This window comes from Globicephala melas, chromosome 16 (genome assembly GCF_963455315.2).
Source record: "Globicephala melas chromosome 16, mGloMel1.2, whole genome shotgun sequence".
Classification (NCBI taxonomy): Eukaryota; Metazoa; Chordata; class Mammalia; order Artiodactyla; family Delphinidae; genus Globicephala; species Globicephala melas.
In genome coordinates this window covers 7,050,503-7,064,299 of record NC_083329.1, presented here as the reverse complement: position 1 = coordinate 7,064,299, position 13,797 = coordinate 7,050,503, and the positions used below count along the sequence as shown (strand labels likewise).

General features: G+C 54.0%; 1 protein-coding gene across 6 annotated transcripts in view; it reads right to left on the bottom strand.

The window, feature by feature from the left end:
- Positions 1-13,797, bottom strand: part of CTBP2 (C-terminal binding protein 2) — a 162,861-nt gene that overhangs the window by 27,824 nt on the left and 121,240 nt on the right. The window contains exon 1 of one of the 6 annotated variants that reach the window (XM_030832027.2): positions 9,807-11,493. The exons of the other annotated variants lie outside the window; for them this stretch is intronic. Coding sequence (XP_030687887.1) covers positions 9,807-11,478 — 1,672 coding nt within the window. The 5' untranslated portion in view covers positions 11,479-11,493. Of the gene's footprint in view, positions 1-9,806; positions 11,494-13,797 lie in introns of those variants that run through there. 6 annotated transcript variants of the gene reach the window in all.

Sequence of the window (13,797 nt, the reverse complement as noted above, 5' to 3'; positions counted from 1 at the left end):
CCGTGCTGGCACTGCTGGGTCACTGTCTCCTCTCGGAAGAGGAGACGGTGCTTTGCCACCCTGAGAGCATCGTCCTGGATGGGGGAGCAAGCGCTGGTTCTCTTATCAACGCCAAACTCAGCAGCAACTCCAAGGACCACAGGCGAGGCCCACAAAGTCTGTTCTCCACCCATAGCCTCCCCCAAGCGGGAGGTGTTCAGAAATCCACGCCCTGCCCGGAGCCCCGACACTGGGTGGGGAAGCCGAGCAGCCCAGACCGGTGTCTCCCCCTGGCCGCGGGCTGAGAAGGGATGCGCTGAGCCTCTGAGCCTCGGGGACTTCCAGGAAGGCCTTGCCCACGGCATGGGGACCGCCAGCGGAGGCCACTGGGTATTTCACCTGAGTTATTTCTCAAGTTCTAAAAATGTGTCCATGGCAACAACAGAAGGGGATGTTTAAGACAAATAAAGTGAACTAAAGATGAGAAAAGAACAAACGGATGCCAGGAGTCTGGCAGACGCAGGTGCTGCAGGCCCACACTGACCTGGGCGCCACCAGCTTGTTTGTGATGGGCTCATGCCGGGCTGGTGGGACCAGTGGAGGCTGCAGTCAACCCACTAACAGCATAAATCACCTGCCCCAACCCCTCTCCAGGTGAGCATTTGGAGGGGCCTGGCACCCAGCAGGTGGGCTTCAGCACTGTCGGGACAGACCGGGGCCAGGGAACCCCTTGGAGGGGGTGCCAACCAAGCCAGGACACCCCACTCTTCTTGGTGCCTGGAAGGGCCCTTCCTTCCAAAGCACAGGAAGCAGCAGTGGAACAACACTGGCCCTCCAGGCTCGCCGGGCCAAGGTCGACAGGGGGCCACGGCACACGCGTCACTAGGAGAGCAGGTAGGCCTACGCGTGCTCCACGCCCTGAGCCCTCCTGGGCTGCTGCCTCTCTGGTTGGCTAGCCACCTGGAATCAGATGGACCGACTCCACCAGGACCCCTAAGGAACAGACAAGATGCCCTTCTCCCTAGAGGCCACTGGAAGAGCCTCGCACACTCAGGCTTATTTTTCTAACTGTACTGCCTGGACCAAGGGCCCATAAAAACAAAATACCACCCTGCTTCTTAGCTATGGCAGCCACCAGGCCGGGATGGAGACGGAAGAAGCGCAAGGCTTTCAGATAACTTAGTTTTTCCTGTGGCTCTAAAACCCAAAAGGAAAGTGACTCCTAAGGACCCTTTAACAGGCTTGCTGTCCGGCAGGCCAGAGGCCAAGCGTGCTGCCCTTAGGCCCCAGAGCAGCCAGGACGCCAATTCTCCCAAGTGCAACAGCTGGCCGGACGTCCCCGCCCTGCTCTTCTCCTCTGTAACTTTATGTCTAAAGCGATCCAGGCTCAAAGCCCAGTACGTAGGAAAACACTAGAACCCATCACGAAGTCATATCTATTCCTTCAAATATAAAGCATTTAATAGACGACTCCCCAGCAGAAAAGCCGGTTAGGTTGAGAGGTGAGCTTTATGCACCGTAGATGGAGGGGGAAGGGACCGGCTCAGGCTGGGCTGCTGGCGAGAGCATTCAGCTCCCCAGGCAGAGCCCCCTCAACTGAGAAGAATCGCCACTTCCCTGTGGACTTGGCAATGCCCACCAAGGGCTGGGCCAAGGAAGCAGCAGACACCCTGGAAAGGCAGTCAGCTGTCTGCTGCAGGAGAAGCCCAGCCAGGCCCCAAGCCTGCACCCATGAGCTAATCAACTTCGACTGGATAAGGCCCTGGTAAAAATTTTTAGATGAGATGCAGGAAGTTGTCACAAGGTAGTAGAGCCTGTGAATGGGAGGGTGTAGGTTGAGGCATGATGGGGAGGGAACACTGCACATCTATAGCGGATGCTGAATCTTTGGACATGTTGTTGAGGGCGGGAGAAATTCAGCTCGTGATTGCTCAGCAAAAGGATTTTTTTGAGCAAAGGGCTCATTGGTCCCATCTTAGGAGCAATGTGAATCTTTCAAGAGATCTCATTTCCCTCTTTACTTTGGTTGCTAGGAAGCTCAGAGTGAAATTCTCACCTATCCTTGTGCACAGGACTGCAGAGAGTGTCGAGCTCTGGCCTTATCACCCAGCTTCATCTTTTCCTGTTCTTATTTTTCCATCCACTCAGTTTTACCCTTGTGTGTGTTAGAGCTCTTCCTGATAGCCAGGCTTTAATCCTCTTAGGACCAAAGAACATTTTACATTCCATTTAATCACACAGAAGAATTAATCTCCTTGACTCTTCCAGAGGGCAGCACAGTACAGAGGAAAGGGGCTTGGCTCTGCAAAAGAACAGCATGGATCCAAGTGCAGCCCTGCAGGGCACCAGCTAGGGACAGGCAAGCACCAGTAGGTGCCCCTGGGGCCACACAAGCACTGAGCTTACCCATGTGCAAAGCCTGGGCCAGCCCATGGAATGTGGTCCTCAGAGCTCTCTGAGGGGGTAAGTAGGTCCATCTTCCCAATGTCACACTTGGGGAAGTGAGCCTCAGAGCACCTTGGGACGCCTACTCTGGAATCACCCTCTTCACTTCCTCTTGCTGACATGGACCCTGGTTTCCAGCATGGGCTGGTGTCCCCCGCCCTTCCCTGACTTCATACCACTGCTGAATTTCCCATGCTGTCCTAACGTGCTGTGCTTAGTGGTTCATCATGACACAGCGACCAAGCACAAGTTTGGAGTCAGACAGGCTGGCCCCAAATCCCTGTCCTGCTGTGTGACCTGGGGAAGAGTGCTAACCTCTCTGAGCCTCAGAATTTTCATCCTGAAAGGGGAAATGCCCACAGTCTTCCTGGGAATTCAGATGAGACAACTGTGGTCAAATGCTGCAGAATGGTGACATTTACTCTTCTTATTTATTGGGCTGGTTAAGCCCTAGATGCGCTCAAGGCTGGCTTCTCCAGCCCCAGTCCTGGTAGAGAGCAAGAGGCGTATTGGGGGCAACTTGGGGCCAGGGGCTCCCTCTGAGCCCTGCGGGGGGCGACCTTTTCCTACCAAGCCAGTATCGGGAGGACTCGCTCCCCGTCGGCCTCACCAGCACTGCACACAGCTGCGCTTGGAACACAGGCATCAGAGTGAGTTCGGGCTCTCCTCCCGTCCCCGGGAGCACAGCCCAGAGACCTCATTTACTAGTACAAACTCTGCACCAGAGTTTTCTCACCCAGCTCTCCCACGTTTAAACAAGAAGCTGTTCCGCTCACATTTGCAAACTCTTCCTGGGATCAGTTCTCAACCGCACTCAGATCGCATCCCCAGGAACCGCCCACCCTCTCAGTGGGGACGCGTGTTTACAGGTTTGATTTTATGCTCTCCGAACAATTTGGCAAAGGGTGTTTTATTCATATGCTGAGCACCACTGTTTGGCTAAATTTAACTGCCATGTACCTTCCTGTTCCTTGAGCAGGAGGGAGCAGTAAAAGTCCAGTCTTGGGTTTTTTTCCCCCTTTACATGAAAAACAACTAAAAAAGTCCTTTGTGGAAGCCAGCCTCAGAGGTGGGTAAAACGCACCCAGCAGCACATTAACTTAAGCAGCACTTAAGTTAATATAGCTTCTATATTGCTAACGAGGGCTAATCAGTTACGGATTAAAGCATTATTTCCGTTTCCTAAACTTAAATAAACCCATGTACTAGCAAAGAGCCTGTCAAATAGCTTCAGAATTCTTGCCTTGTGTAATCTTAGGGACAAGAAATAGGTTCCAAACACCTGAAAATCTTCCATGTTAGTATATGTTGGTTTTTCTCTTTTAAAAACGGTGTTGGGACAACTGAGTATCCGCGGGCAGCAGAACGCGGTGGGACCCCTACCTTACTCCAGATTCAAGTCGACTCAGGATGGTTCAAAAGGACCTAAATGTAAGAGCTAACACCACACAAAACTCTTAGCAAGAAAACTGAGGCACAAATCTTCACGACCTTGGATGATGACGCCAAAACCACAGCAACCAGCGGGGAAAAAAATAAACTGGACTTCATGATAATGAAAACTTCTGTGCTTCAAGGACAATATCAAGAAAGTAGAAAGACAACTGCAGAATGGGAGAAAATATTTGCTAATCAGGTGTCTGATACCAAAAGCCAGTGAGGACTTCGGGTTTTGCTTCCTGGGCCCCATGGCCCACCCAGGTCCACCCAGTAGAATGTAAGTTAGAGAAGCCCAGTGTCCAGTGGACACTCAAGGGCAAGGGTCACGTGAAGAAGTAATGTGGCGAGGGGGTCTGTTGCCTTTGCCTTTTCTTGGGCAGATAAATGCACCGAGGCTCGCCCCACCTGTGCATCGGGCCCGGGCACTTGTGTCCCCTAGAAAATCTAACTGGCGCTGTGGACGAGACTGCCGCCTCTTCTAAGCAATCATCCCTGGAGGAGTTGGGGTTGGAAAGAGATACTAATACACAGAACTGTCACCTAGAGACCAATGTCACATCCGACAGTCCACTTCCTGAAGGCAGACGCCAGTGTGGCCCCGCTCTCTATTACTCAGAGCCACTCTGTAAAACTGGGAGACCAAACGCCCATCTAGAGATGAGAGGGCATGGACGGCCTGTGCCCGGCAACCTGGTGCTGCTCAGGCCACACGAAGAGGGTCTGGTGACGGGAGCTCGGGCAGAGCTGGCCGGTGTCCAGCAACAGTCTTAGCCCCATCTTCCTCTGAGAGAACACCGATCAGTTCCTTTAAACTAACTCGCAGGAAAGCACAGCAAGGAATAGCTTCATTAACCACCTTCTCTGCATCTCACATCACATTAGGCAGAAAACCTACAATGACCTCAGAGCCTCCGAGTGGCCGGGAGCCCATTTCACCCGTAAGGGGCGGGGTATTCCCAGATTATTAGGCAGAGAACTGGGATCCAAACACAAGTCCCAAAGATCACACTCCTTGTACGATCACTGATACACACCCCTGCAGAGGGAGTCTGAGCCATCAGGGTTAGAGGTGGGGTGCCACAGAAGAGGCGAATTGACCAAAGGGGCCAGATACCCAGGTCTGTGAAAGGCCCGTTAAGCTTTTCTGTGACTCAGGCCTGGCAGCGTGGCCCTCTGCCCTGGCACAGATAGCAGCTGGGATGCCTCCAGGCCACCAGGCCACAGCTTACCTAGATGCTGTCCTCCATGGACAGAAGGACCAAGTCCACACCCAAAAGGTCAGAGCAGGCCGCTGTGAGGAACAGATCGCTGTGGGATAAGCCCAGAGTCTCTGAGCCGAGTGCGCCAAAGCCAGAGTCCTGCCTCCCGGCCTGAGAAGTAACCAAGGAACAATGACAGTGATAAAAGCACCACTTTCAAAGCTGGCCCAGCAAAGGGGGGCACCCTGAGTGAGGAAGGGAAGAAGCGTGAACCAAGCAAAGGGCGACCTTGGACTCTAAACCCGCACCCAGAGGCCAGCCCGAAAGACCCTCCAAGTGCAAAAGCAAACCAGAAGCCTGTCGATTTTATCGACCTTGGACTTATTTCAGGTGTTTTACTTGGAATGGCCTAGCTGTCAGCACCTTGGAAGTACGTGGCTCCTTCCCGGGCTCCATCTGGAAGGGAGACTGCTGGGGAGGGGGGCCCCGGCCAGAGGAGGCGGCGAGTCCTGCTGGGTGACCCTGGACGAGTCCCCTGCCAGCTCCACGTGGCTAGGATTTCCTGACCGTGGAGGTACGTCACTCTTCAAGAAAGCCCGCTCCAGGGAGTCACTGGGCAACAGCCAGGACCGCGACAGCCTTCTCGGGCTACACCTACACATACAACCACCCTCGGGCTGGTTTGGGCAGCGTCCTCTCCCTTCGCCCCACCGCAACACTTGCAGTTTGACGGTCATTCTGGAGTTCGAGCTCTGCCCTCAGCCTCCCCTGCCAGCGCACTCACGCTCCTCGGGGATGCTTCCCCGAGTGCTGCAGGCTCCCCACGTGCGTCCCTATCCTGGCCCTTGGTTCACACTGCAGTAACTGTTCTTTTATTAACTGGGCGGAGGGTGGGGGGATGCAGCTGAAGCCCAGGCTGGGGTGCATCCACTTGTGAGCACCAAACATCTGACCCCAAGCCCAGAACACGGCAGGGGCTGGGGCAGTGCTGAGGGGACCAGCCCCCAGGGGTCTGTGCTCAGGAACCCTGCCCTGGACCGCAGCCCGGGAGAGGTCTACTTCCTTTACACATCTCCCTGGGCAGGCTGCAGGATCCTGACAACGGAAGAGCTGGTGTCACCATCCCGTTGCTCTGCAGGGCCAGCTCAGGGGCACGGTCCCCACATACTGACAGGCAGGGGTCTGGCTGAGCCCACCCTTCTTGGGCGGGCTCTGCTTTGGGGGTGGGGAATGGGTGTGATCAGGTGGCTTGGCGGGAGGGTGTCTTTGGGGCCTCATGGTGGCCTCCTCCAGGCTGATGGTTTGAGGGTCATGACCCTCAGAACCAGTGAATCGTCTGGACCCCATTCCCCAGCACAGATCTTCGTTGCAGAGGGACCTTCAAAACCAAAGGCAAGGACACGGGGAGAATCACCAGGCGTGCGTGGGCCTGACAGGAACAATCCTCCTTCTGATTCTGATGGGACTTCCTACCCAGGAGACCCGGCACGCACTCCCACGGTGCTGGAAACCAGTGCCAAGATATCAGTATCACATCCAACACTGCCACGCAAGTGACCAGCTCTGGTGACAGATAACGCTGTGACACCACCAGCCTCTCTCCCACACCCCCAGTATAAATGGGCTGCAGACACCCCTGTCCTGTCCTGTCCTGAAGGGTCTTTGGGCAGTGCCCCCGGCAACTAGATGGGGGTCACGGATGTACTTAATCGAGAAAAATGCCTGGAGGGAAACTGAAAAGGGCCAGAAAGAGAGCGGGCTGGGGCTGCATCTCTCACGTTGGAAGCTCTGAGGCCCCTGCAGCCCGTGTGTGGCGCTGTATTTGCGGAGGACAAAACCGTGAAGATGGCTGCAGCACTGTTCACGCGATGCACCCGGCTGCACCCGGCACAGGGGGGACTCGGGCGACGGCAAATCCTTGGCCGAGGTCAACACCATGTGACATGGGGGGGAGGGGGCATCGCTGGGTTAGAGCCGCTGCCAGAAGGTTCCGCAGCTTGTGCCCCAGTCGAGCAGGTCAGTGTGTAAACGACAGCAGGTCCACTGGGTACCGATACTCCCGTGGGTCTGACATGCGGCCCCACTTATCCCGCATCACGGGGGCTGGGGGCTGCCCTGGGGCCCATCCTCACCTGGTCACCCTCCACTGCCCGGTCCACGGACTAGCAAACAGGAGCCTGGTATTTATAGCAACAAAGCCAACCAAGATGAAGCAGGTAGTTCATGGACCGAGAAAAGCAAATATAAGTTAAAATATCTACTCCAGGATGTGCTGTACAACACAGGGAATAGAGCCAATATCTTGTAATAACTGTAAACGGAAAGTCACTTTTAAGAATGTACAAAAGATGAAAAAATTAAAATACCCAAAGCATATAAAAATAAAACCAAGCACTTAAAAACAAACAACCCGCCCACTGCAAACACTCAGCTCACCACTCCAAAGGGAGAGAGGAGATAAGCCCAACTCCTGGCATCCCCTGCCCCTCCGGATCAGAGGGAAACACGTGAGTTAAGCGTAAACCAGAATGAAGATTTATTCATGCTGGTTGTGCCGCAAATGTCCACGGCGGCTCGATCTGGATTTAAAGATCGCAGTCTCCCGTTTCAGCTCAGCAGCCGCAGCGGCAGGGCTGCCCCTGTGAGCTTCAGGTTTCTAGACCCGAGGTCTGCAGTGGTTTCCTTAACCGTGTATGTTATGGACTGTAGGTTCCGACAGATCCCAATCTGGCTATTGACTTCATGAAATCTGCCACACAAAATGCCATGTACCCAGGCTCAAAGCTCCCGGGGAAGCCAAGCTCCTACCCCGGTCGCTGACACACTGTTTTCGGGGGGAGGGCTATGATGACACACTGAACGTTCGAGAAGGAATGAGAGGAACCACTGCTACGGGACAGATCATCTGACAGAGAAATTTTGTTGCTGGCAGACTTCCGACTGCAGACTTCTTGGCACTGGCTTGCTGCCATGCAAATGAAACAAAAATCAATATCCCTCGGTCTGCAAAACCGTGTGTTAACAATCACACTCCAAACAACTTAAATAAGATCCCTCACCCCCGTACCCAAATAACAGCGACTGTTTTTGTTAGAAGGCAGTGCAAAATAAACAGAAAAAGAGAAGAAAAGAAGGCAATTTAACAGGTCCTCCTTAAGCAAAACCTTTCCAGGACTTCAGTGTGGAGATAATCTTTCTGTGATTATGACCAAACCCTCCCGTTGCTTAGCAACACATAATTAAGGAATATGTTTTCAGATCCGCTTTGCAAGCCCAGCCATTATCAGATGAAATTACTGAAGCAACAAATGTCATCGCCATGCAAATTAGTTGGTTGCAAAGAAAGAATGTTTGACTGTGAAGGGGAAGACACAGGGCCTGGGAAATATTGTCTGACTTTCCTCCTGTCACACACTGATTAAAAAAAAAAAAGTCCAATAAATTTTATGATAAGACTTAAAAAGAAAATCCACACATGAGACAAAACCACAATCTACAGGGAGAGACAACAGAAAAATCCAACCAGCGTCCCTTTGGAAATAAGAAAGAAACGTGTGCGGAGGTCAGCATGTAAAGCAACAGCCATTTCGGTCTACGAGTCGCCAAATCATCGGCGGCTTCACCAGTGTAACAGACAAGCCTAATGCAGGATCTCAGAGCTGCAGGACCAGGCTCCCAGCCCCCACCCGTGGCTAGTTAAGGGGTATTTTCAAAAAGGTACAGCTTATTTTTACCACGATTTTCGTCCCACCATCTCCACCCTATAATGCTAGTTATTCGGGGAAAAAAAATCATTTAAAAAAGATTCAGTTTTCTAAACTATGTTGGGGAGGATGGGGGAAAGAAAGGAAGAAAGTTGATTTACAGCTTAAATGGCCAGGAAAGATTCCAGAGTCGAAATAAAAATTCTTAAGTGTTGCTCGGAGGATGCCCACCTGGAACTTTATCCAGACGCCCAGGGAAACACATGCATTCAATCACACTCGTCTCGTGTTTTGAAGAGAACAGCTAGGATCCTTCTCTCTTTCCTCAACTTGGAAATATATTCTTCCCTACAAGTAAGCAGAATTCCCAACCGTGTTTTCCAATATGTGAGGCTAAGTCTGTTTCTGAAACAGGGAGTTCTAAGGGCTTTCAACATCTTGCTTTGTTTAACACACAATTCTGGAAGCACACCCGTTTTTAGCTCTGCAGCGATTAATTCTACCTCTGATACTGTGTAGACCCTTCAGAGGTGCGTTTCCATGCTATAATGCACTTCTAACGGCAAGTGAACGATGAACGATTTATGGGAGGTGTTGGACAAATATCCCACCTTCTCCAAAGCCACTGAACGTGAACTGGAGAAACTGCCACCGCTCGTGAGCTGAGGGTTTCATCCTGTTCGGAATGATTTCTGGGTTTCTCCCATAAACACAGTGTGTTTCCTTACTGTAAAGGGAAATCCACAAATCAGCTTGAGCTCAACTAGAGAAAAGGGGAGGCAATGCCATCCCAGTGGGTCAGCCTGAACCACAAATCTATTTCACCCAAGAGAACGCTCGCCGCTTGGCGAGCTGGCCGTGGCGCCCGGTTCGGCGGAGTGTGTGTGTAAGCGAGAGCAAGTCCACGGGAGGGTTGGTCTCTCCGGGCTTGGCCAGAGAGCAACAGGAACACGAGGACCTACTGTCCCATGCTCAAATCTCTGCCCCCACTGTCCCCTCCACGTCCCAAATGAGGAAAGGCAGGAAGGGGGTGCATTACTTGGTTCTGGTGCAAGCATGGTGGACACGATGATGGGGGCCCCCGTCCGCCGGGCCACCTTCTGGTAGGGCGAGTGGGGCGTGTGGAGGCTCTGGCTGGCCGGCAGCAGGGTGGAGGGCTCCGGGGGGAGGTTGGGCTTCCGCAGGAGCTGGGGGCTGCTGTGGGAGCTAGGCAGGGGAGACGCCACCGCCCCACGCTCCCGCTTCAGCAACTCCATGGGCACCGTGTACGCTGTGGAGTAGGCAGTTCTGGGGCCCGGGTTAGTCAAGGCCACCCCGGCCTGCAGGGGATACGTAGGGCCCAGCCGCGCTGTCAGGGCGCAAGGGGTGGGAGAGCTGTACCCAGAGTTGGAGGGAAGGTGGGGGACTTGGGGGCCCACCCCCGGGGCAGAGTAGGTAGCTGCGGTCTCCAGGAGATGCTGGGATGGCGCGCTGGAGGGGCGGCGAGTGGGGTCTGCAGCTTGCGGGGAGGTCCCCTGCAGGGGCCCCGCCGGCTGGGGCCGCAGGGCCGAGGCGTCCAGACCAGACAAGTCACCGTGGAGCTCGCTTCGGTGGCTCAAGCTGCTGGAGCGCGTCCGGGGCAGGGAGCCTCCCCGGCCCTGCCTGCGCAGCTGCATCTCCGTCCTGCAGCTGCTGGCCAGACGGCTCAGGACGCGGGCCTGGCCCAGGTTGGGCGCCACACACTTGATGTCTGCATCCTCCATTGTGGACAGGACGGCCGGGGAGTCGAAGCCCTGCTGCAGCAGGGCCACCAGCGTGGCCTCGGCCACGCCCTCCGCCCTCAGGAAGGCCAGGAACTCGGGCATCGCACTCCTCTTGCTGCCTCCGGGCCCCCGGTAGGCGGACAGGTCGGCCTCGCAATTCTCATAAGGCGTCCTGGGGTAGACGCTTTCCCGGGCAGGTCCGTAGCCTCGGTTCAGGGCGCCCGGGGCTGTTCGCAGGCTGGCATCGGAAGCAGCAGCCGCTCCAGGGTCCACGACCAGGCACGTGGGGGCCGCCTGCCTGGCAGCGCTGGCGGAATCCATAGGCCTCTCGCCCACATCGCTGTAGACCTGGCTGGCAGGGTAGGCGGGCGCCTCCGCCCCAAACCTGCTGTCGGCCAGCTCCCCCGAGTACCGCGCAGGCAATGGGGCCTCGCTCTGCGATCGCTGTCCCTGAGGGATCATTTTACCTCCGGGATCCCGGTACAGGTGACCGGTGTCCTGCAGGACAGGGGCCCGGCCTTGCACTGGCTCCCATGTCATCCTGCTGCCCGGCGCTCCATAACCGGGCAGCGGCTGGCCAGCTCCCGGGTCGTGATGGTGCTGAGGCTCTCTGGGGGCCCGGGCGGCTCCGGCCGGGTCGCTGTAGTAATCCCGCGGCAGCAGGGCCCTGCGAGCTGACATCACCGCCTGTCTGCTGTCGTAAAAGGCAAAGTCGGGAACAGAGCTCTTCCTTCCGGCCACCGAGTTGTAGAAGGCCTCCCGGTAGCGGCAGGGCTCGGCGGCCCCGGGCATGGTGACATCCTGCAGCCCAGGGTTCGGCCGCTCGTACCAAGGTCCCTCTCCGCCTCTGTCCGTCAGGGAGCTTCTCCTCCCCAGAGCCTCAGCGATCTCCCAGGGGCCCTCGTACCACCCGGAAGCATCCCAGCTCTGAGATCGACCGATATTTATATGCCTGCTGGGAACCGGCATTGGAAAAAAAAAAAATGACTACGGCCAAGGCAGAGGAGGAAGCCTTTCTTTACGAATCTTCAATTACATACATCAAACCCAGACCCGGCTGTATTCTATCCCTTCCAAGACAGCAGGGACAACCAACTGTGGGTTTTCTATTTCAAAGTATGGCCTAAATTATTAATCCTCCGAAACCTTAGTAGACAAAACACAACACTCACGGTAACTTTGCCTCACTCTCCAATGGTAGCGCCAGAGGTCTTTTCTTACGGCTCAGTCCCAGAAAGGAGGCTGCCTCCAGCCCGCCGGGCCCCCCTCCCGGCTGGTGCGCTCACATGGACCTCGGCTCTCTCAGCGTGCGGATTAGGAGCTAAATAAAACCCCGAAAGCTTTTGTTCCATGTGACATCTCGTTAGACTGATGAAACCGGCTGCGGGCTCCAACCAGGCCTCTCGACCCGCAACTGGGACTTATGTTCACACTGAAGCTCTGGCTTATCTCCCCCGTCCTCACCAGGGCACTTTTTGGACGAGTACTCCCTCCCCCTCCCGAAGGTGCCCCCACCGCCTCTGATCGCCTGACAGTGACAGGAGGAAAATAGAAAAAGACTGCTTTAATGTCGATTCACTCTTAATCTACCCTGATGAAACGTTAATCCATTGCACACGGCTAAGAACAAATTAAATGTGAACAGGCAGGCGGGATAAAAAGAAAAAGTCCTGCACAGTTCTAGAGCATGAGATTCCCCAAGAGATGGGCCAGGTCTGCAGCCCGACGCTTTGCCAATATTGAAATCTGGCTCTGAGATGACTCTGGTTACGAATCAAACGAGTTATTACATTGCTCGAGTCCAAATGGATTCTTTACCGTATTATCGTAAAACACGGATCCTTTCATACTGCCCGGAAAAACAACAACGGTGACAGAAAAACAACCCATGCGTGTAATCTAGAATTTATCATTGTAAGACTGCAACAGAGGTCAACAACTAGACCCCAACATTATGAAGCAAAGCTGGGAGGGAGGAGGCTGCATTTGAGGCGTGTCTTCGTTTAAATCTGTCTGCAAGGAAAGCAGAATTCTAGCAAGCTTGGCCTGGCTCAGATCTCGCGGATCATTTTCCATGTTCCCATAGATTAAGACTTTACATAGCCCTCCGGGGACTTCAGGTGCAATAATGCAAAGAACAGCAGTTATTTAGATAAAGGGAAGCTCCACACAGGAGCATTAAAACATTTTCTTAAACATACAGGCAGGTCCCCGAGAAGCACCACCACAGACTGGACCGGGATCTTCCACCTGCAGGTTCCACGACAAAGAATTCACAACGGAAACAAAAGCTGGGAATCGTGGGGCTACGAGGGCTGTGTGCAGTCAGAACGTTAAAAAATGGGACAATTTGCATATTTACAGCCCTTAAACTTGAGTGTTTTGTCTTCACCCATACGTCCCTCAACCTAAGATAAAACTAGAATCTTTAGCTAAAGAGAATTAACTGTTTAAAAAAGAAAATTTTTTTTTTGAATGAGCAATACTGAAAATTTACCGTGAAGAGGAAAGTGGGTAGAAATCCATTTCTGGGAACTAGAGGCACACGGTAACGCAAGACAGTTTAAAAGGGCAGTGCCCCCTCGTCCTGAGCAGTACATATATTAAACTTCGGGACAAGCTCTGTTTAAACCAATGTTACTCCCCAAAGAGCACTGGTCCCCAAAAGCCAGAGCTCTGTGACCCCCAACTGACTACTGAGGAAATGGCCCAGGCGCTGCCGGGGGACACAGCACAGGGACCCCAGTCTGCTGCTTGAACACAAACCATGGCCTCTATTTCTGACCCAAAAATGCCAATAGGGCCTCAAGTGAACTGGGAAAAAGCCCTGGCAGATGGCAAAGAGACTCAAATCCTCCCCCAGTCCCCTCCGTCTCCTAGGATGCATGACAGGAAAAAAAGAGAAAAATGAACGAGGCACACTGCAAAACGCTGGGTTTCCATGTATGAAAGCAGCCTGCTGGTGCCAATTTCTCTAATGCCTCTGCTGGCACATTTGCCATCATGGGCTAAAAGGCCCGGGCAGAGGAGACAGAGGCAACGGGCCTGGCCACAAACAAGACAATATTTACACATCCCACCAAGAGCCTGAGGATGTGTCCACTTAGAAGATACATCCAAAAGGACAGGAAAACGTTAGCGCCCCAAACTCAATGGAAACAGCACTATCTGGTTACAGCAGATCCCTTCCAGGCTCTGTTGGGCAGACGGTTTTCTCTTTGGGGCACTGTTCAGAGCCAGGCGCAGCTTCCTCCCCTCCGGAAAAGGGAGGGTGGAGAAAGATGGGGC